The sequence below is a fragment of the Labrus bergylta genome, chromosome 15 (genome assembly GCF_963930695.1).
Source record: "Labrus bergylta chromosome 15, fLabBer1.1, whole genome shotgun sequence".
Lineage (NCBI taxonomy): Eukaryota > Metazoa > Chordata > Actinopteri > Labriformes > Labridae > Labrus > Labrus bergylta.
Window position 1 is genome coordinate 20,319,041 of NC_089209.1, and position 24,436 is coordinate 20,343,476.

Sequence of the window (24,436 nt, forward strand, 5' to 3'; positions counted from 1 at the left end):
GGAATTCACATATGCTATCCCAGCAGTCTAAGTTTGATTTATATTTTGGAGGCATGAGCTCCTTCCATTTACATTACACTTAGAGTTTGGGGGCTTTATCAGTCGCTCTAATCCAGAGGGACTTATAATAAGACCACAGAAGAATAACAAAAAATCCGCAAACTCAGCCTGCGACAAGATGGGCAGACTGGAGCTTCTCAGTGAACAGTGAGTGGATGGTAATGAACGCTCACTGATGCCAAATTAACTCTCTCAAAGCTTAGGAAAAAAAGTAATTGAAAATAAGAAGGATTTGAACAGTAGCCCGCCAACTTCTCTGCTGTGCTGCGTTCACTGACATGGACACTTCAGCAGCAGGCAGAAAAAGACATACAGAGAGCAAGTTTGGAGCATGTAGTAAAATGTTGCTTTGTTGTAGAAAAAGAAGACAGTACACGGCCGGGTTGTTAACAAGGAAGTGGCTGGTGCAGTAGATGTACTACAGTAGATGTCACATGTGTGTGTGTGTGTGTGTGTGTGTGTGTGAAAGTATATGTGTGTGTCCAAAGCAGCATTCCAGGGGTTCAGGTTCGCTGTTCTGCTCCGGCATTCCATCAAGGGCGACAGAACGCGACAGATTTGCATACTGAACAAAGCCACCCGCAGGCTAGGCCACTGGGACACAAACCTGCCCCTGCAGCCCCTCCCTCACATAAAACACACACACACTCACACACATGTGCACACACAGGCACGACCCTGGGAGTATGTGCATGTGTGTGTGTGTGTGCACCTGTCAGGGGTTAGCTGACACCTCTGCTGTTGGCAAAGCAGCTCCTCATTAGCATGGCTGTGATCTAAGGGTCCCCAGGGGTCTCACCCTCCTCACCTCGCCCGCTTGCCCCCCCCCCCCCCCCTTGCTCCCTTTACACCTCTGCTCCTCTCCTCCTCTGCACATCTTCCATCCATCCCTCCTGCTCCCCCTCCTCCTTCTCCAGTCTACCCTTTGCTCTGACAGCATGTTTGTCATGAAGGAGCTAATCAGGAGGCCACTCAGAACAGGCTTGTGTGTGTGCAGGTGGGTTTCACAGGTCACCGAGGGCTCAGAAGGTGAACTAGCAATGGCTGACCGTCGTATATCCAGTATGAAGTGAAAGAGAGAGAGAGCTGGAGAGACAGAAAGAAGGAGAGAGACTGTGGAGGGTGGCGGTAGCAGGCAGGGGGTAAGGCTCTCACACAGTGTGACTGGCTCCATGCTAACTCAAACCAGCTTCGGCCTGCTAACCATATACATCTGTGTGCAAGCATGTGTGTGTGTGTGTGCGTGTGTGCGTGTGTGTGTGTGTGTGTGCGTGTGTGCGTGTGTGTGTGTGTGTGTGTGTGTGTGCGTGTGTAGCCAGTATGACCAGCTGAAATGCCTGAGAAGTTTTAAAGAAACAGTGCCGCTTAATGTGTTTGCTGGAAAGTGTGTGGGATGGAAAGCAAAAACTATTTTCCCTTTTCAGCTCCTAACTTCATTTCTACAGTTTCCTCTCCCTCGTGTCTTCTTTCTCTCTCTCACGTACACACTCAGCACCTGCACAAGGTATCTGGGTACTCCACCCTGACCCTCATGCCTCCTGGGATGCGGGTCAAATGAACAATAAAAGGGATCAGGTATCTTCAACAACTAATCACAGGCGCACACACACACACACACACACACAGAGTGAGTCCCGCTCTACAACAATGCACGAGCAGAGGAGGCTCTCGTGTAGCATGTTAGTGACATGAGGCTAGCTATCCCAGTGAGGGCACAGGGGACACGCTGTGAAAAATAACTGGAAAGACCTCTCTGTCAGCGAAGAGCTATGACTTTTGGCTCGGCTTCTAGGACAAAGAAAGAGGGAGGGAGAAAGAGGGAGCGATATAGACGGAAGAAAAAAGGAATGAAAAGAAAAAGGGAGCTCCATAAAGTGCATTAGCTAAGCTCTCTGTGGCATTTCTCAAAGCCTGACTCATCGCCATCAGCTCCTAACTGGTCCCAGCGCCTGTATTTGTGTATGTGTGTGTGTGTGTGTGTGTGTGTGTGTGTGTGTGTGTGTGTGTGTGTGTGTGTGTGTGTGTGTGTGTAACAAGGGTATGTGCACACACTTGTGGGGTCTGCTGTCTGTCATGTGACGCTGACAAATGGATGACACTCAATCGTGCTTGTGGTTGCGAGAAGAAGCGAGAGAGACGAGCAAGATGGAGGAGAGGATGAAAGATGGAAAAATGAGGGCGGTGGGAGAAAGGGAGTAGAAGAAAAGGAAAAGACTGCACAACAGAAAAAAGGGAATCACAGGAACTCTGGGAAATGGAAATGAAATAGCGCATAGTTTGTCTCATCACCTGTGCTTGTTTTAATTTTTCATAAAAATTAAAACCAATTTCATCTTCTATTCTACAACTCTCCCATTTTACAGTGACACAGCATCAGCGTAGACATGAGGCCATGCAGTAGAAAATGAAGGAGCCAAGGTAGAACAGCAGGGGTGAATATATGAATCCCTATTAGCAAATGCAACAATACAAGGTGACATCTTTAAAGTAAAAAGCCCCAACAGATGCGACGTACAAACCACAAAGACAACAGCATAATGTTTGGATAGGTGATGGCATCAAAGACAAAAACTCATGCGACTTCCACAATGAAATGCAGAGCGACTTTGTGGACTCGCACAATGTTTGTTTGAGGTTTTACATCCAAATGAGCTGCAGTCATACCCTCAGGGGCTCTCACTTTGTCCAGAAAGTTAATTTCCTATTCAGCGGCAGGGGAAAGGAAATTGACTTTGACATGAGAGTGACACGCAAATTCTGTTTTGTGGGTTTATTAAATTTTTCATCGGATCAATCATTTTATACAAACAGTGCAAAAAATGTATTATGTTATCCTTTGAATATACTTTTCTTGAACGGTCAACTTAACTAAATTAAATTGAACCAGAGTGTTTCAGCCTGTGATACAGCAGGTGTAGGCTACTTCTGCAAACTCCTCTAAGGCTGCAGTCAGATGTTGACTCTGCACTTACATGGCCCTAGTATGTGTATGCACGTGTGAGTGTGTGTGCCTAAAAGACAGATAGATTTGGACAAGAAAAAAGGAAAAATAGTGCTTCTGTTCCTCTGTTTGTGATGTATGTATATGTGGTTTCATGAATGTGTTTGCATGTATATGCCCATGCTCAGGGTGTGTATCTCTGCTACCACTCTGTGACAGGGTGCTGTATTCTTTCAGCAGTAGTAATGGTCCCCAGCTGCTTTTTGCCCACTGGAGCCAAGCAGCCAGGCCCACTTAACTAGCAGCCCACAGGAAAATACCACCGAGGCCCTGAATGAAGCACACAGGCCCTTCCAACCCAATCAGCCCGCTATAAAACTTGCCCCTCACATGCTTTAGACATGGCGTAGAGTCCTTTCCAGTGATTAGGAAACAAAGCCTGAACATTTATGTTCTTATTTACTGTTATTCCAAAATGTTCTCAAGTTTAATACGTGATTCTGGCCAGTAAAGGCTGTGAGAGGATGCATTCCTATCCCTCATGCTCCAACAACAAAGTAAAAGGCTGTAAGCATCACAGGAGAGAGCCCAGAAGTGTTGCATCATTTGACGCCAGTTTTGCAAGCCATCTAATGAGTGTTAGCTTACAAAAAGGAAGTAACAAAGAGAGGGGAGTGTTAAAAAATATAAAAATGAACCACAAATGTCTATAAAACTGCTTTGAATAATATTTGAAAGAAAAAAAGATTTTTGTAGCCAATTTCAAAATGAAGGATGTGACTATGTGCTACCTAGTTGGCTTAGCTTGGCACAAAGAAGATGGGGAAACCGCAAGCTTGACTCTATCCAAAGGTACTATTCTTACTAAAAGTACCTCTTATGCTCAGTAATTAACACTTTTTTCTTCTCTGTGTAATCCATACATGAATAGACATTTAATAATTACACATTGTGGTTTTACTGCTCTGTATTAGACTATTTCCTGCTGTGAAGCAGTGACTTCCTGGAGTCTTCTTAGAAAGAAATACAATTTTTGTTAGTTGGAAGCAGTGCTTTTGAAAGGAAAAAAACATCCATCTAACACCATCTCCAAAGTTTTTCTTTAACTTTTTAACTTTTTCTATTTGTTTGTACCTAGCTAAGCTAGTCAACAACTGGTGTTAGCCTTATATTCAGCATACAAACATGAGAGTGACACGTATCGTCTCCACTGAAGTTATGTTTACCAGAATGTCAAACTTTCAATCATTATATCTGCAGGCTAAGGCTAACTTTCTCCTTCATATTTCATGTAGGCCTATCAATGCTTATTAAATTTAAAACCTGCAGACTAATTAGGATTGAGGTTTATTAGACAGAAAATTTGACATGAAAAACTAGTTTATTTCTCTACAAACATCTGAAATATTAGGAATGTAGAACATTTTAAATGTGCTATGATACAATACAATCATTGTCTTATCTGCTTATCTTTTAATCTGCCTTTCATCTTTGATCCCATTGTGATCCAGCGACGGCCAGAAGCACAGCATTATTAGCTGTAACACTCAAGTCACCAGGTGCATTCTGTTCCTGCTCTTTGGGTCCTATACATACTCAGGTGTGTCAAACCGTCTCCAACATTTAACCTTGAATGCTCCACACACACACCCATACTCACACAGAGAAATTCAGACATGAGCATATACCCATCTCTCATCATACACACCCAAGACATATTTATGGAGTGACAATTGTGTGTGAGATTGGGCTGACTTGATTGGCCTCAGGCCTCCCCCTGTGGGTTTCATGTGGCCTCTCCCTCTCTCTCTCTCTCTCTTTCCCTCCGTCTCTCTGTCTCTCACTGTTGTTTCTTCTGTCTCTTTCTCGTTTTTCTCTCTGTCTTTCTGGCTGTTATCACGCTGATACATTTCCTGCTCCTGGCACGGCTCCTGCATAGCTTATGGTTAAAGAAAGCTTTCATCTATCCAGTGCCTTTAGGACACACACACAAACACACTCACACTCGCACACACATACTAACACTGGTACAGGCCGGCGCTGCCCGACCAGACCACAGGCCCAGACAAGCTCCGCTGGCACCAATCACCCTGATAACATCTTAGGCTTTATTTCATTTTGGCTCACTCTGTTCTGCTCTGGGAAAGACAGACACAGAGAAGAGGGCTTTATGGAAAAGTATGAATTACTCCGTATAAAAGGAGAGCGCAGCCCCCTTAACCTTGAGCAGTTAACTCCCCTGTCTGCAATGCCATCTACGGACATGACAGTGCAAGCCCTCTTTCATCCCAGAACGAGACCGGTGCAGACGTTTCAGTCCTTCTTGTCATAGATGAGAGTTCAGGTTTTGTGAGTTTAAGCGTAAGAAAAGTGATTTAAATAAAAACATTTTTACTTTTTATTTTTAAAAGTGAAGTGTCTTATTTTTTAATACATTTCCCACTTAAATTTATAAATAATCAAATCACACCAATAAAGACTTTGGGTGCTCACTAAAAGAAGAAATATGCCTATGTGTTGAAAAAAAAAAAAAAAAACATCAATGTTTAATAAAGGTCCCTGGTGCTCTGGATGATCCTTAGAAGGACTTTGGTATTAACTGTTTTCACAGAAAATGGAACGACTTCCTGCCAAAAAAAGAGTCTCTATGAAAATTGTTCGGAGCGTGTTCTTTGGATTACAAAGTAGCAAAGACGCTTTTTCTGGAAAGTGCTTTTGCTATTAAAATTCATTAATGCATTTCTTTCTTCTTCTTTTAAACCCTAAAAAATTAAATTCCATTAAACTTTCTTGTATAGGGTTTGTGTAGGAATCAAAAGTTCATTTTTCTAGGCTTTTATCTCTTTCTTTAACTTTAACTGCTTATAGGAAACAGTTACTGTGAGAAAAAAAGATTCTGTTCCAATATTTTGTTTTTACACTTTTTTATTGGTACTACCTCACTACTGGTTTATATTTAAGTGACAAACATACATAAAGGCAGCTTGCGATCTTCATGTGTTTGTCTGTGTCCGGTGTGTTTTCTCTCTCGCTCTCTCTCTCTCTCTCTCTCTCTCTCTCTGTAATTGCTGGAGACAAATAAGTGGATGAAATAAGGGGAATCATAAGTGTTCTATGAAAGGCTTTCAATATCTCGTGTGGCGGAGCAGCCTGTAAAAGGAAAAATAGGACCATAAACGCTGTGTCCTCATTTTCTTCTCCCACAATCCCACCCAATCAGAGTGGGACGCTAATAAGATAAGAGGAAAGGAGCAACAACAGTGAAGCAAGTAGGATTACCCCTGTCTGACTGGCTAAAAAGCACCATCCCTTTTTTCTCTTTTCACAAATACTAATGGTAGCCCTCTTCCACCCAAAGGCAAACACTTTTCTATAGAGAGCTGGAGTGAACGCCCCGGTCAGAAAATCTCCCCATTTACTCCTGAATGGGGCATATTATATGTTATGGCACACTGACTGCACAATCCCTGAACACACACAGACACATGAGTTTCATCGGCATGTCCTCAAGTTTTTCTATAGGGTGTGTTTCAAAAGCCAGAAAGAGGTGAACATGTTGCTCAGCAGGTTCTTATGTAGGCTCCTGTATATGTGTATTTACACATATACATTCAAAATACAATTACTGTAAGTTTTTAAAGAATTTTGCACCTTAACTGAGCACTGATGAAAGCACACCTGTAATCGAATGTCACAGCAAGAGAGGAGAAACAACAAGTAGCTTGAATAACTACTGAGCAGCCGTCAAATTACCTTGATTATAGCTATTTATGCAAAGAACATAAACACATTCACAGATTCCCACTGACACAAGACAACTTATGGTCCGCAGCAGCGAGACCATGAACTTCACATCAGCACTTCACTCAAAGCGATGTGTTTGTGTGGAATACCAAGGCAAGCGCCATCATCGCTCTCCATGCGTAGCAGGGACAGGGTGTGAGGTTTCTAATGCCTCTTAAGTAAGGCTGTTAAGGAGCAAAGAGTCCGCACATCTGGAAGACACAGTCAGTCGGCACATGCTGAAAGTTAGCGGTGGCGCTCGCAGTCCAAATTAGTGGCGAGTTTTATTCCCCCGCTGTGGTAGGAAAATATCAAATCTGCTGCCATATGAGTGCCATAAAGCTGGCTGTAGAGCGTTTGATGCCTTCATGTGGGAGCCTTTAAGCTGTGTGAGTGCGTGCGTGTGTCTGCCTGTGCACGACTGTGTTAGGCCTTAATGTGAGTTGTATGCATTCCTGCATGCACACACACAATGAGTGTTTGTGTGGCTCTTATCAATGTGAGTATTCAAGCACTCTGTTGAGTTATGCGTAAACGTTTGAATGTACATATCTATCTGTAAGTGTATTTTGTGTAAGTGTTTGTGTCAGGTGGGAGTGTGCATGCGCAGCTGTGCCATGTTAGCAGCCTTCTTATAGACCTGGTTGACCCTGCTGGATGCAGCAGACAGACACATACAAGCAGAGTCAGACGGCCCCTGGGGTGGTCCTGTCTGAGGCACAATGTTATGAGCCAACAACTCTAGGGGCCCATACACAGGCAAGAACACGTATACTGTAATTGTACACACACGCACATGCTCACACAGAAGTAAGGTACTTGGACACAGATGCCCATAGACGCACAGACAAATAACGAGGGAATTGATTACAGAAGTTAATGGTAAAAGTTACTTCCGCTTTCTATTTCTGCAGGATTCCAATCACTTTTTATGTGCTCATCTTTATTATTTTAGGGAAACATGTTGCTTTCTCTTTTAAAAATCTATAAGCATTTAATTTTAGAATTTTTTTTACAGCAAATTGAGTTACCAGGAGTAAATAAGCAAAGTTGATAGTATAGTTGCTCAAACAGAGAAAGTCTGCAGAAGCATGTGAAATAATAGGCAATAACAAAAATAATCCAGAAATGTTGAATAATTGTCGCTGGGTTTATTTTTAGATTTTTTTATTCTAATTCATATTTTAAAATATCACAAAAAAATGGATCACCAAAGATCACCCTCTTTTGGAATTCTACACAACAATAGTGTTCATTAAGCTCAGAGTCTATCTGTGGTGACAGTTTTAAAATATATTCTGTAAATATCAGTACCATCCCATCACTTTATCCTGTCCATCTCTTTTTCTTTTCAATAATGGAGCTCAAAAGTGTAACAACAAAAAATGCATGAGGTGGAGATGAGTTCAGTTTGTAATAATCAAAAACAAACGTTTGTGTATTTTATGGAGTAAGGAGTGTACTTCTATTTTCACCCACAGAGGAAACAGAGGAATGAGGAAATATTTGCCAAATTCAACACAGTCGCACACACACACACACACACACACACACACACACACACACAAACAATAAGAGAATAGAACAAAATAGACACTCATGTCTACCAGCAGACACAAGACAAATTCCCTGGCAAGCATTCAAAACACTCATGTAAGAGAACATAAACATACAGAGACTTGCACCAGAAACACACACACACACACACACACACACACACACACAAAAGTGTATACACACCACCTACACAACTGCCACCATGTAACCCCTAATCACAACCCCAGAGCTTGGACATCAAATGAAGCAAGTTTAAAAAAAAAAATCATCAGGAGTAATTAAAGCATTTTCATATGCAAATGTGATTAATGCAAAACTACAAAGTCATTATGCAAATCGACTTTTCCTTGAGCCTCTGTACAAATATTCGCAGCTCAAATCAGGGATCAGTCTCGCCATCTTTCTTTTTTTTTATCTCTCACCCTTCTCCCTCTATCTCTCTCTTCTCTCTCTCCCGGAGTAGAGATAATGCGTAAGTAGCATGTGAAGTTATTTCTAACGCACAGTGTGTGTGTGTGTGTGTGTGTGTGTGTGTGTGTGTGTGTGTGTGTGTGTGTGTGTGTGTGTGTGTGTGTGTGTGTGTGTGTGTGTGTGTGTTTTCATGCGATGGGCCGGGGCTATGGCATTACGCCGCTTGCCTACTGATTACTGGCTGCTTGGCACTGGAGCGAGACAGGGAAGCCGGCGTACAGGGGAAGGTATGAATATGCAAAAGCCTGATTGCTTTTCATGATTAAAGCCTATTTAATATGGAAATGAGAGCAAGCCAGGTGATTAAAGGAGCATTGGGTGGTGGGGCAAAAAGGGAGGGGAAAAAAAGATGGGGGCTGAAACAGAGAGAGAGGGAAGAAGAGAGGGACACCTTCAAATCCACAGCGGTGGTGAGGTGTGGGAACTGGAATGTCACAGATATTTAGTGACAAGTGTCGAACATGAAGGTTTGACCTCTTTGGGTACAGAGGTTAAATTCACCTTTTAGTCACTTTTTTTTAGGTAATACCACATGTTTTCATGCAGAAACTACCACTCATCATTAACATAAAGAAAAACATTCTTGATGCTGATTGGCTCAAGAACAAAAACTGATCCTAACACGTTTGGAAAAAAAAAACATCTGCACACTTTCACACACTTTCACACCTGCAAAAATGTTCAACATTTAGGTGTGACAGTTTTCAAGTGGCGGGCGTCTCATTTCAATTCTTTGATCATAAATCTAGTGTCAATCCAATTCAGTTCACATAGCAGTATCGGTATAGAATCAAGGTTTATCAGCAGCTTCCCATACAACAACAAAAAAAAAAAAAGCCACAGACCTTCACCTGAAATAGTGATGCAGAAGCTAAAAGAAAGAAGATCAGAGGTGGACGGAGCGAGAGAAAAAAATGTTTGCCGCTGTCGCTCACATGGTCTCATGAAATATTTAGTGTGTGATCTCTATACAAAGTGTTTGTGAGTGAGAAAGAAAGAGACAGACACAGAGAGAAGAGAGACGAGTTGTCATGACGCGACTTCGCCCGGATGTGCTGGATGTGTTTAAGTGCTCCAAGGGGGCCGCCAGCCGTCCTGGGAGGGGTTCAAAGCAGGGCCAGGGTCGTCTTAGCATGGTAACGCTCCCCTAGCGACAACCTCTCACTTGCCTGGTGACACGCGTCATTCTTCACAGACGCTGCACACATACACAAATTCATACAAGGTACAGCACACACATACACACGCATATTAACATACGGTGACAAAGCCCACACATAAACACGCAGAGTGCATGCATCAGCAAGAGAAACTCAAGGAAAATAAAATAGGGCACAGAAGGGCCATTTTTCACCTCCGAATGTGTGTGAGAGCGTTTGCATGTTTGCATCTGAGTGTGTGTGTGTGTGTGTGTGTGTGTGTGTGTGTGTGTGTGTGTGTGTGTGTGTGTGTGTGTGTGTGTGTGTGTGTTTGTGCGTGCGTGCGTGCGTGTGTATGTGTTTGCACCTTCTGGGGTTGAATCTGCTAGCCTTGCAGCATGTTTGCAGTTTAAGCGAGAGGCTGACAGACAAAGAGGGCAGACAGGATGTTATAAAACACAAGCAGGTGAAAAAAAAACAATCCAGGAGAGGAAAGGGTTAAGCGTTATGCATACAGCAATACAGCTTAGGTATTTCATGCACGCGGAGATGCATTATGGTCCATTTTTATACTTATGTGAGTGCAGGTGTGTGTTATGCATGATGCATACACTCATTTTGTCCTTTTTTTCTTCACCTGTGCTGAAGAATATGTGTATTATGGCTGCAAAGTCCTCAACACCACATGCTTGCAAAAAAACATGATGATATTTCCTTATGGGTGTGTGAGCGTGGGTGTCTTTGAGTGTGTGCTGCTAACACATTGGACTTAATTAGACCTAATAATGTAATCTAATTTGGTTGAAACTTGAGACTGCCTTGAGTGGCAATCTAATGTGTTGAACAAAGCGCTCCTCCTCTCCTTCATTTGGGGCTTGGAGTGCTTTCATGTCCTGTTCTCTTAGTGATAAGACTGTCAATATGTCTGTCTGTATGTGTGTGTGTGTGTGTGTGTGTGTGTGTGTGTGTGAGTGACTAAATGCTGCCGCTCTAACAGGCTGACTCACTCGTTAACTGCTTAAATGTTTTTCCTCTGACCACCCAACAGACAAAGTGCTGTGTAAAAATTAATTGAGTCTTTTTTCATTGCATGAGCTTCCAAATGACTTCCATGTTTTTGTGCAGCAACAAGGTGGTTTTAATATTCATTTAATGTCCAAATTATTAATTAAAAAAAAGGAAAATACAACAGTGAAGTTAAAATCACTTAAAGAATGTGCTGTCTCAACTTTTTCCTTATTATTTGCGTGCTTAAAGAATTAATGTCATATTTCTTGTTTTATACTTTAGAAATTAAGTCGGAAATTTCTTTGAATTTCCCATTACTTTTATTTTCAAATATAAACTACGACTGCGCTATCATGTCTGGTTCGTGAAATTATTTTCCACTTACAAAAATGATGACCACACTCACAAAATTCATGAACAGGGGCCGACTTCTTTGCAGACTTCTGCCAAAATACATTCACACCAGCTTAATTTCTGTCATGAACAACGTTAAAATATTTAAACTTTGTCTCTGAAACACTGTCCCTTTAAGAAAAGTTTGAAGACCAGCTTAAAGAGTCCTACGGCGAAAAATAGTACTGTTGCATTATTTTACATGCAGTAACATACATCATAATGCATTATGAAATTAACCCTTTACTGCTCGCACTATTAAACACCAGTTTAAGACACTGTGGTGACCAGCCTCTGGGTGTAATCCCTTTACATGTTAGTGTGACGGGTAACTTTCACGATGAAAGCCTCGCCCTCCTCTAACTGAGTCCCTCTTAGTCTACTGGAGTCTGTGTAATCCTGGATAGCCTTCCCAGCTCTTGGGTGTGATGGTGACTGTCTCCTGTGATAACTTTGAACTGGTTTCCCTGCAGCGCTGGCAGTCTACAGAGCCACCTCCCCCCCATAGCCAGATGAACGGCCTTGCTGCTTTATTAATCCCCTTCTCCTCACCACGCACACAGATGAATTTTAATCAGCTTTCTTAACCTCTTTTTTTCACATGCTGCAGGATTTCTTTACAAACGTTAAGACACGTGACGCACACAGACGGGCCACTGAAAGAAATACACACAAACTCACATACACACTCACTCACACACACTGGGGGCGGCGGCTCCTCTATCACCTTCTTCTTCGCCTTTCACAATTGGTTTCAGCTGAAGAAGTCCTTCAGGCCTGCCAGTGTGTTTTGGTTTGTTTGTTTGGTATGTATTTCTGTGTGCGTGTGTTTGTTTGTCTATGTGTGTGTGTGTGTGTGTGTGTGTGTGTGTGTGTGTGTGTGTGTGTGTGTGTGTGTGTGTGTGTGTGTGTGTGTGTGTGTGTGTGTGTGTGCGTGTGTGCGTGTGGGTTTGTGGGTTTGTGTGTGAGTGTGTGATGTTTTACTTTTACGGAGCAGAATAGACGCACACAGCTCTCACTGACTCTAATGAAATCATCCCAGGCTACATTAATCCCTCCTGAAGGCCACTGTCAAAATAACAAGCAGCTGGGATTCTTTAAAGACAGCTATCTGTCTTGGACAGGTGAGAGAGGTGTGTGAGTTTTTGTGTGTGTATGTGTGTGTGTGCATGTGTGTTTTGCCATGAGAGCACCACTCAAAACAGTGTTAAGACTTGAGCTGCTTCTTCCATCCTTTTAAATCTTTACGTTTGTGTGTCTGTCTCCGTACCTCCTCTTTCTTGTTTGGGACAGATTCCCCTCGCAGGCGTCATCCTCCTCTCCTCATGCTCCTCGCCGCCGGGGGTCACCTGGATGCCCACCTCCACTGGAATGGACCCTCTGCCCAGCTCCAGCGTCCGGATCCTGGGAGAGATCTCGATGCCTGCCACACCGCCACTTTCCCCGGGTTTCAAGAAGGTCCCGGGTCTGCTCCCTGGCCCACGGCACAGACGGCGCTTGTGCTCGATGAAGACCAGGATGTCGCCCAGGGGGAAGTTGGTTTGGCATTGGCCGCAGGTCAGGAGGTCATGCTCCCCTGGCCCCAACCTCTGCGGGCTGGGAGTGGACAGCTGTGGAGATGAAGATCCAGCACCTGAATCATGATTGGCTTCAGCAGCTGCAGGAAGGAAGAGATGTGGAGAAAATCAATTTGGTTGCTTTTTATAGAAACACACGCAGAAATAAAACAACATACATCTAGGTTAAGTTATTCCTGATTATGTTACTGGATAAAAGCTGACCCCCCCCCCCCCCCCCCCCCCCCCCCCGTCCTCGTCCCACATGTGATGATCATAACATTCGCACTTTCTTGGCATAAAAAAATGCCCCTGTGAAGCTGCTTTGCCCAGACAAACACCTGTGCAGTTAATCTGTGAGAGATCTGCGTGGGTGGGACGATACACTGTATCATATGTGTGTCAGTGCCTGCTTTTGTCTGCGTTTGTGTGTGTTTATATGTGTGTGTGTGTGTGTGTGTGTGTGTGTGTGTGTGTGTGTGTGTGCGGCCAGGAAGCTATTCATCTCATGGTGCAGGCTGGGTTTCCTGTGAGGGCCTTTGCTGCACTGAGCTGTCACAGTTAGATGGCTGCCTTCACCACGTGGGAGCCCCGGCTTGTGCAGAACAAAGTGTTGCCTAGCGGAGGCCACATCCACCAACATAAGTGTGTCTGTGTGTGCATGTTTGTGCGGATCACAGAATAAGGCATAGAAAAGAAAAAGAAAATGAGAGAAAAAGAAGAAGAAGAAATGTGTGTGTGTGTGTGTGTGTGTGTGTGTGTGTGTGTGTGTGCGTGTGTGTGTGTGTGTGCGTGTGTGTGTGCGTGTGTGTGTGTGTGTGCATGAATGGAGCAGGTGAGTTCGAACACTGTATTCTCCACAGACAGAAAATCTATAAAGCCAAACCCGAGGTCCTGTTAAGAGAGTAAATCTCATTCTTCACAGATCTGACACGGTCATTAATAACCATTACACACTCTTCCCCCCAGCTCGTCCCCTATGGCACACACTGACTCCCTCAGCTTAACGTAAATCCCTCATGCACAAGCTCCTTCTTTTTTTCTAAAACCACCCTGATGTACCAGTATGAAGACATGTCCTGGAGGAAACCTGAAGCTCCAGAGGCTTTAAGGGGGCGTCTGAGTGAGCGGGTACCCGGGGAGAGGTGTTGATGCCTGGAAGAGGAGCATAGCAGCGCCTGCCTGTCTCTGCACCCACCCCTCCCTTTTTTGCCTCCTTTATTTTTTTTCTCAAACATGACACCCTAATAATTGCAAGATTAGACAAAGAGTGTGTGTGCTGCTGTGTGCGCAGCCGGAGTGTCGGTGTGTAGTTATCAGACAAAGATCCTTAACTCTCTTATCTCCCAGGGAGGTGTTACTCCTCTAAAAATCCCAGTCTTAACCGTTAGACTCGGGTAGAGATCAGGCTGAATATGATGCACAGTTTTCCCGAATTTTTTTATTATTTCAAATATTCTTTTGCAACTATGAATCACCCCCTTACTCTACCCAACCATGCACCCACCCTCCCTCCCACGCACACACACGTTCCAGTCCACTCACTTCGCCCTGGAGTGATGATCCAACGCCAAATATCTTTTCTCTAAATGGAGATGGGTTCCTGGATGCCTGCCAAATAATTTCCATCTCATAATCTTTGGCGGCAAAGAAGGAACACAAACACATATTTACCTACAGTTCACAGCTTGCGACCATAATTCACATGGAGCAATGTTCCAGTGTGTTCACACAGGCTGTGTAACCGTGCACATGCATGCATACATGTATATGTGCAATGCATATCAATAAATGCATATAAATGCCAGACTATTCTTTGCTTAAAATGTAGCACTCTTGTTTCAAACTTCAAACCAAACAAACAAGAAAGGTGGCAAAAGACCCGGATCTTAATGTTTTGTAAATCAAGATGACAGACACCTGGGAATTTGAACTTAACTTTCTCCCTGCACAGACAGATAAAGTAGGGCCTGTTCGTTAGCCTCTAGTTAAGTAACACGGCCTGGGGCCAGAAGGCTGTAAATTAGCAGGCGTTGGCACTGTCACTATGCCACTCAAATATCAGTCGGACATCTTCTAACAACCGCACCCCTTTCTGAAAAAACCCGCTCGCTCCCTCGTCTTTCCTGAGGCTTACCTGTGTGAGAACAACACAGGTGCAAGAAGGAACTGAACATGGAATTCTTCCAGAGGAGGGGGAGAAAAAGAGAAGAAGAAAAAAACTACTGTGGACACAAACAGAGTGAAATGGAAACATACACATGAAAGAAAAACACTCTAATGTGGCCTATCATCGTGACAGACAGTGTCTAATTCCTCTGTATAAACTCGTATGTGAGAGGAACATGCTTGATAGGTAAGGGAGCATAGCAGACACACTGTCAAACATGCCATCGAGGAGAAGGCGTGATGATAGCAATGAAACCCAGCTGTCTAACGCGATACCGCACATACTTTATTCCTCTCTCTCACACACACATTCAGGGAGTTTTAGTCACCCAATGACAGTCCTGCTACTCTGCCTTATCAAGTGCAAGTTAAGTCAGGCAGCCTTAGAGCACCCCCTATCAGTTTGATGAGGAGAGAGTCAGTCAGTCACTCCACTGCTGCTGCTGCTGCTGCTGCACAATGTGTACCAGATGGGAGACAGAGGGGAAGACAATGAGCCTCTTTCACCAATATTTCCATTAGTGCTTAAAAAAAGGTGGAAAAATATATTGAAAAGTCTGCACAAAAAGTTCTCAAAGAAGAAGCTATTTTGTGAGAGGAGAAGAATTGTTGCATTTCCAAGGATTTTTTTTTTTTGTACTTTAAAATTTCGAAATGTTTGCACCACAGGTATAAGGCTGCATTATAATTTTACAATTAACATTGGTGTTTAATCCAGTAAATGTGTCCTCTATGTCAGTGTTTTTCACAGTTGCAGCAGGATAAAAAAAAGAAAGGTGGGTATAGCATGCAAAGATGCATGTATGCGGTTCCTCTTAAGTCCTCTCCTGCTAATGCCTAATTATTGTGTTGGTCCTTAAACGCTCTCGTAAACTTGATGACTTTTTCTTGTTTGCGTTGTTGCCTCAGGGAAAGGTGAAAGCAGAAATAAAATTCATAACATAGTTTAACAAGTCCCCCTCTTTCCTAAGAGGAGTTACAAGCGGAGGAAATGTAATTCAGCTTGGATTTGAAACATTTGTTTTTATTCAGTGATGCAGATTTGATTAGATTCTCGTGAGCGCCGTTCAACAGAAACCGTGAAACTATTTTCCGTTGGAGTCCTGACCTCACACAACATTTTAATACCAGCTGCACACTCTGTTCTGCTGGTGGAGGCAGAGTAAGGCCAGGGGCATTTGTATGACAGTCGACCATCCTGTATGGGTTCAGACCTGTCTCCCTTTCTTTGTTTTCTCCTTCCATTTGCTGAGTTAAAACAGACACACACACACACACACACACACACACACACACACACACACACATGTGTGTAAACCCCACAGGGAAAGTCGGGTAAGATTCACGCTGTCATTGAAAATAAATGACACCAGCAACGTTGCAGATGGTTGCAATCAAAAATTCAAACAACAAGCGGCCTCGCTTAGCCTATCCCTGTTTTTGTCTTGCCTGTGATTGCCAAGCAGAGCTGCAACAGTTCGGTTGTGTAAGGCCAGGCCTGTGTGTTTCATTATCTTATCACCATTTAATCTGTAGCAGTCACATTTCTTATCATAAATCTTAGATTATCAGGCTGAAAGTGAGCAAAATACGGCTCTGCTGCTGACTGCGACTTGTCACTAAATCGTAGTAAATGACTTGCGAGCCATGAGGCATGACATTTGGAGATATAAATCAAAATTTGCCAAACAATTTTAGAAGATATAATAATAATAGAGGAGCTTTATAGCATTGCAAAATTGATTAAATGTGTTCAATAATATTGCAAAATGGAAAGAGAAGCTGAGAACAAACAGCAACGCTGCGCTGTAAATCATAAATCGCTCACCAATCATCTCCTGTGAGATTATCATCCGGTTACCACAATGTGAGTGTGTGTGTGAATATTTACTGTGCTGTTGCAGTGCGTACGGTTGGTTCTCTCCCCCAGCATTTGACAGCCATATGGTGTGAATAAAGGGGAAAACATTAACTGTTTCACAAGTAGCATGCCAATTCTGAGAGTAAACAGTTATGGCGAGGCGTTTCCATGGCTGGATGGCAGAAAACAATCCTGTGTATTAGTGATCCTGATTACAAAAAAACGCCAGGTCAGACAAGGGAGGCCTGTGAAACTCGACACTCTAGGTGCTACATTAATGTGTGAGTGATTCATAAGGATATATACGAATAGATTTCTTCGTCGTTGAAGCTTCATCATTTACAGAAAGAGTTTAAAAAGCCTTGAGGGGATGTTTGCCTGCAGGAGTCTTAATTAAACAAAAGGATGAACACCAAACTGAAGGTCAAAACAAGCTTGTTACATGTGATAAGCGAGTCTGTTGATGCATTTTCAAGGTGATACGTGCAATTTTAACCGGGTCTTTGTGTGAGTGCCTGCTTTCTTTGGTGCATACTTGAGCGTTGTGTTCATTCACTGCTGTTACAGTCACTTGTGTGTCCCTCTTGATGTCTGGCCCTGCAAGTCGATTTCCAGTACATAGTCTTCCACAGAAAGCCTGTCCAGAAATATGCTGATATTCAGGTTCTCTGTTCACCTAACAACCGTGTGACCTATAAGCCCATGGCTGCAGGGCACCAGGCTGTGTTTAGTTGAACTGAGTAACCCCTTGTCTGACATGTGGCTGATATATGCTGGCACTCATGCAGATTATTAGTTGTGTAAGGAGATCTTGACACTCAAAATGACACTGGCATGTTACACAACCTATTTACAGAGTAACACCAAATTAAAAAGGGACAAACAAGAAAGTCCGCTTGGTGCCTTTTTCTTTCTGAATTTCTAAAATGTCCTCTGTACATTTGCAAAGCTCTCCTCTTATGTTGATTCAATCAAATTAGAGTTTGGTTTTCCCCCAGCACTCCTCAGATCCTCCAGCCTGAGGTGGGATCCTGGTCCTCCTCAGACCCACCCAGCTTATTAAGGAAACAGCCCACAGCGACACACAGCCTCCTCACACTGAATGATGGGTACATTAAAAGTCTTCCATCCATCTATCACAGCCCCTGATGCGGTATCGTTATTAAGATGTCCTGTACAGATGGCAAACAGAAAAGGTGCTTCATGCAAATACAAGTTCACACACATTGTTCTTGCAGGGAGAGAGAGAACAATGGGAGATAAAGAAAATATGCAATTGCTTCTTTTGTTGCTTTTCTGTTAAGAATCTGTTTTTTTTGCAATTAATTTGACTTCCTTGAATGCATCACAAAGATAAAAACAAAAAAACACCTGCAGGTTTAGTCCTTCCTTAATTTTGCACTTGTGCCTCTCAGGTCATTGTCACTGCTCAAGGCCACAGTTCATCAAACAGAAGACAGTGTGTATCATGTGAGAGAACAGGTAGGACCAGATTCAGGCCCAGATGGCCCTGCTTTATGGCACCTTACTGTAGTTGCTCTAATAGCCGTTTCATAACAGTATTGACCTCTGCAAGACCAAATTCAACAGCACCAAACATTTGTCAGCTTTTGCAAATATGTCAATTCAAGGTGTCATTTAAAACTGGTCAGAAATGCTCATAAAGTTTTATATGACTAGTCCTTAGAAGCTTCAGATAGAAACAAATGTATGCATGAGACGTCTGAAGCTTAAACAAGGAACTAAGAAATTAAATTGAATCTGTTAAACCTAATTATCAGTCTAATTATGCAAGGATCTACATTCAGCACCACAGGTTGAAGAATATGCTGACTGCACAGCAGGTGCTGGGAGGGTCTGTGCAAGTACTATGAAAAAAAAAAAGATGTAAAAAAAAAAAAAAAAAAACAGTGACCCATGACTGGAAGGGGGAGAGGCAAATATTCAACATTTAGTCCAAATTTCTACCAATGCTGTGAAGACAAATGAAAATATGCTTGAGGTTACAAATATTAGGTTATTATCATATTTCTTGCAGGTAAACGTTAAAAATGAGCACACATGCCCGAGGATTTTTTTGTGTGTGCACGGTTGAAAATGAATTGTGAGGGATGAAGTCGGTCTCCACTTCAATGAAGTGACAGTGCCAGCAGAGGATAAACTGTCAGATCAATATTCAAACTGGATCGATCTTTGTCATGTGGCTAAAGTCTGCTGAGGATCCAACTCAGGAAAATTAAACTAAAGAAAAAAAACTAAAACTCTTCTTGAAGCAAACATTTAGATTTCAGATTGCTCTTTACGTCTGGAATTACCGTAATTATTTGAACTCAACAGAAGAAACGCCAGGGCCATGAAGCAGAGACAAAGTGAATGGGATAAATGATAAGTCTAAATGCCAAACGTGTCGGGTGGGACGGAATGCGCCGGAGCCCTTTCAACACAAACCAGATTGGCCAAAGATTACATCATGAACTTCTGCAATGAATTACCCAGATTAGGCCCCTATGAAATTGGATTTAGGCAAAGCAGGGAGCGCTGGGAGATGAAGGTTAGATTGATATAATTGATTTGAAATTGGATTATTTTTAATCATATGCCCACGAAAAAAACAGATTCCTGTCTCAGATTTAATCTGCGCAATTTCATCACAATTTTTGGTCGCAGCTCTGGAAATCTGAAAATAAGTTACGAGCATGTGTGTTAAAATATTGTATGAATAAAGTTTAGGTTGATGGTGGTTTGTGTGTGGTGTGTGTTTGTTTTTCTTTTCCTGCAATTGAACTCGGTTGTTTTTTTGCACAATTTGATTTTTGTCATTTGTTGTCATGTGTCTGAATGTTACCACGAAGTTCAGATAGGCCATTATGTGCCAGGGAAATTTTATTTTAAACTCTGTGTGTGTTTGTCTTAGTGTGTGTGATTGTGTGTGTATGAGTGTGTTCATGTGCGTGTGATTGACAGATTGAGATCAAAAGCGAAATATTATTTAAATCAAAATAAACGTTAAATTAAGTGTGCAGAAAATAAGAAAACACTGTAAATATACATCAGTAAAATGCTTAACAAAGAACACGTAAAGTATAAACACAATACCACATGTTGCAATATGTTGGAAAATTGTGTTATGATAAAATGTTGGATTCTGCACTCACGCGCAACACGCTCGTGCGTGCACATGGAAACACTCAGACACAGACACACACTTTGAAAAAAAAGTCCTCAAAATAGTTGTAAAAGATCATCTGTTAAAGTTAAGTTAAGCAAACTTGCAAATTTGCATTTAAAATTCAAACTAAATTGTAGCCTAATGATGTGTATTTGTAAAAGTGTTTAATATGAATTAATAACCCACTGAGTTACTCAAATTAATTCAAATAGGAATCTTTTAAAAAATGGCATAGTACCGTTCTTTCTTTCGTGTGCACGTGTGTTGTCACTAATTTATTGTTACATATCAAAGTTATTGTCGGTAATTGGCTTCCTTGTCCGGCAAATGTTAAAGATTAAAAACACGAGTATACGATTTGAATCATTCCTAAACTAATAAATGAAAATAAGAATGAATAGTAATGATAAACTATAACTTGTTAAATTGATCAACGGAATCGATTAAAAAGTGTTGCAGGCAGAGACTCACCTTGTATTGTCTCCCTGTGCGTCAGTGATAAGTGCTGCGGGTTCACCTGCTTGCGGCGGGACATTGCCCCGGCATTTACTCTGGCATCGCCCGGTGAACGGCACTTGGAGTCGGCTTGGACCGTGGTGTCGGTTCCCTTTTGAATCACAAGAGACCAACTTTCCTTTTTTCCTAATTCCCCAGCTGTTCACAGTCTTTAGCTGCAACTTTGACGTGCGCGTGGGAAGGTGAGTGAGGAGCCGGACAGGCGCGCAATAAGGATGGAAGAGCAGTCTCTCCACAGTGTCCTGCAGGCAGCGTCTGCTTAGGAATCAACACCTGGATTGAGGAAGCCAAAGTTGAGTTTTAGGGTGCAGTAGTGGCCGATGTGCTGATAAATGCTCAGGTATTTTTTTGTTTGCAATGACCTTTTGCGGATAAAAATCCTAGACTGCCCACCTCTGCAGCGACCGCGGTGGCTCCCCCGGTGATTCTGGCTCTTATTTGACTCCTCTCCCTTCCTTTATTCTAATGATATGATTATATCATCAGGGGTCAAACTGCTGCTGTATATTCTAGGATTCCCTACAGTCCTTCCATTTCAGCAGTGGTGCGCTAAAATGACCCTTTGGCACTGACTCCTCCTGTGCGTTTTGGCATCGGTGCGCGGAACGGCAACTCTTGGCTCTAGTGGCAGTAGCCTCGCTGATTGAGAGAGAGAGAACGAGAGAGAGAGAGAGAAAGGGGGTGAGAGAGAGGGAGCAGGCGGGCAGACAAGACACCTCCTCCTCCTTCTCTTCCAACAAGCAGAGGTCCAATGTTTCCTAGTTTCCTCCAATGTCGAGGCTACTTCTTGTTGACTCACACGATGAAAGAGGCTCTGTTAGGGAGGACCCCGCGTTTATGTGTCTCTGTGTGTGTGTGTGTGTGTGTGTGTGTGTATGCTCTGCTGCCAGTGTTTTGTGTGAGCGTGGGTGTGTGTGGTTGGGGTTGCCTCCGTAAGTCGGATTGGATTCAAGTTCAAGTGCGTCCGTGACGTTTACGCGTCAGACACAACAAGCATGGGGAAGAAGCCAGCGGTCAGCACGCGGACACTGGAGGCTCCCCGGAGCTCTGCGCGTGGCTCCTCCACACACTAAAGTGTCGATAACTTATCAGCAGTTGCTTACATGTGTCACATTCTCGTGCAGCCAAATTCCTTTTCTTACACTCACTTTTAACCACTTTGCTGGTCTGACCAGCACCTAAAAAAACATTGTTTCCTTTGGTATCTTGTTTTTCCATTCCATGCCCCCCCCCCATTTTTATTTTTAAATCATATTATTGAAACTTTTTTTCCCCCCCTTTTAGAATACAAGAAATAACACGTTTTAAATACCTTTAACGTCAGGACCACACACACCTATCAGATTGTAGAGAACATATCTGTCAATCAGGGTTAAAGGTCACCTATAATTTGGACAGAACCTATAATGTTATTGTGACATTCTGGACTTTTAAATGACCAGATAACACTCCTATATATTACACACACCTTTTTACTCACATTAAATCAGATGGTTAAAACAGCAGGCTGCATCTTTGTTGTTGGATCATTTAAACATGTTGTGAGGCAACAGTACCCTCTGTTGGCACAGTCAGGAGACATAACAAACTGTTCAGAGGATGATACCTTACACACACACACACACACACACACACACACACACACACACACACACACACACACACACACACACACAGGCAGACTTACACTGTTTTACTCTTATTTTTAGAATGAAGCCTCCTTAATTTGCCATTTATACAATTCAGAGTCTAAGAGAGTCCTTGAAGAGCGGATCAGGTTCACTCAGAGGCAATTAATGGCTCTAATGGGCAATCATTCGGCACATAATTCACTGTATTCATTTGTGTGTGCACAGTTAAGTGCTTTGTACAAGCCATAGCTCAGATAAGAACACGACTAAGTTCCTTTTTTCACCTTAGCATACAATTCAAACCTGCGCTGTGCTATAATTTGAGTGAAATACATTGTTGAATAAAAATACACAGCCTAATACGACCATTTAAAGTCCACACTGTTTCCTGGTGGATCAGCAGAGAAGTGTGCAGCTATATGCATTTTATAGTCTGCCATTAATAAAACATGTTGGGCAATTTTAAGAGCATTAGAAGTTTGATTGCTTCGGGGCAGGCCTAGGGGACTTTCAGGACAGTAATTATTTATATAAATGAAATGTCATCTCAGCTCTGGCTCAAGTAGACATAACCTCAGCAGACTCCACATGGAAACACTACACACAACAGCTATCTTGTACACACACAGGGCCAGCATGTTGTCAAGCATATTGCTTTGACTGGAGAGCATAAATTCGCTATGTGATATTACATGAAATGTCTTCTTTTTTTTCTGCAAAAGGGGGCCAAGAGAGCAACAGCAAGTCGTGGACACGTCGGATGCTGAAGGAAAGCATTATCCTGAGTTCAAACACACACACACACACACACACACACACATTGTGCTCCCTGCTGCCTGCAAGCAGCTCCTTGATCCTCACCCATGGGTTTCTCAATAATACATCAATGTCTCCATTATAGCTTGTATCTGCAGGCTGCGGGCAAAGGCAGTTTAAGCTGGGTTGCACAAGGCCAGTATACCACAAACACCGTGCTTGTGGACACAGGAAAGGTTTTAAGTCCAAAGTGTTGCCTCTGAGGAGACAAGCACGCGTGGTAAAGTGCCAGCGTCGCTCTGGAGATCCCCTGAACGCACCGCAGGGCAATGCCTACACAAGAGATGAGGACATGCTGAGATGAAAGCTTTGTCCATGTTACAACTTTCCCCCAAAAAATGACCCAGGAGTTCAGTAGCTTCTGAACTCTTATAATTTCTGTGAAGTCATGAGACGATGTTGCACATCAGTAGACAAAAGCACAAGGAACTTTGATTCTGGGTCACAACCTTTGTCACATCTTTTTATCATTTATTCTTTATGTCCCTCCCATCTCTGAAGAATAGAACAATTGTATCTTAAAATAGACCAATATTCTGCATATAAATGAAATAAAATAAGAGTATGTTTTTTGTGCACTGGAGGTTAAGTGTAAAAGTCCGCCAAGACTGGCGTTTTGATGTGTTTAACCACAAAAGGACTGACACAAACAATGAGAGGTCCACTCCAGGACAGCTCATGGTAATATGAATATTGCTCTGGGATTTGCTTATAGTCTGTGCTTCATTATGCAATGTTTAATATTAATAAAGAAAGTACAAGTATATATTATTCATAAGCTGATTTACTGTAGTGTGTGTGTATGACTGTGTGCGTGTGTGTGTGTGTGTGTGGACTTGAGTGACAGATTGAGATGCTCCCTTGCTACGGGCAATACAACGAGACAAGGCTCTTACTTTTCTACAGGACACATCCTGACAATTTCTCCAGCAGTTAAGAGGATTTGTCCGAGCACGGGTGAATATATAATGCATGCAGATTCCAAATTTTAATTTGGACGCGGTAAATGATTCAATGCTGGCTTTTCTCAGAAGTGATGCTGGCAGGGGAACTAAGAGGGCACACGATGTTACTCAGATGTAGGCTGCTCTTATACGCTGAAACATATAATTCAGACAAAGGTGATGAGGATGAGGTGTTCAAATTAATTTAGATGACTCAGTGAGAAAACAAATTATTTTGCTTTATCTAGTGATCATTTCCTTTTTTTTAAATGTCAGATTCAGCTGCTCAGCATTGTAACCTTGTTGTGTAACTCCAGCAGGTTTTCTTTTCATTTTTTTATATCCTGCATCTTACTGTTATTATTATTATTATTGTTTTTTTAATGGAGACAAATGAAAATACATGTAGCTCTTATATTAAA

General features: G+C 42.6%; 1 protein-coding gene across 2 annotated transcripts in view; it reads right to left on the reverse strand.

Moving 5' to 3' along the window:
* bcl11bb (BCL11 transcription factor B b) overlaps positions 1–21,652 on the reverse strand; it is a 30,309-nt gene extending 8,657 nt beyond the window's left edge. The window contains exons 1-3 of one of the 2 annotated variants that reach the window (XM_065963503.1): positions 21,017–21,652; positions 20,579–20,896; positions 12,623–13,009 (exon numbers count right to left, since the gene is read on the reverse strand). In XM_065963503.1, coding sequence (XP_065819575.1) covers positions 12,623–13,009; positions 20,579–20,642 — 451 coding nt within the window. In that variant the 5' untranslated portion in view covers positions 20,643–20,896; positions 21,017–21,652. Of the gene's footprint in view, positions 1–12,622; positions 13,010–20,578; positions 20,897–20,985 lie in introns of both variants that reach the window. The other variant, XM_029277251.2, reaches the window with a different exon arrangement.
* Between the last annotated feature and the right edge of the window lie 2,784 nt (positions 21,653–24,436).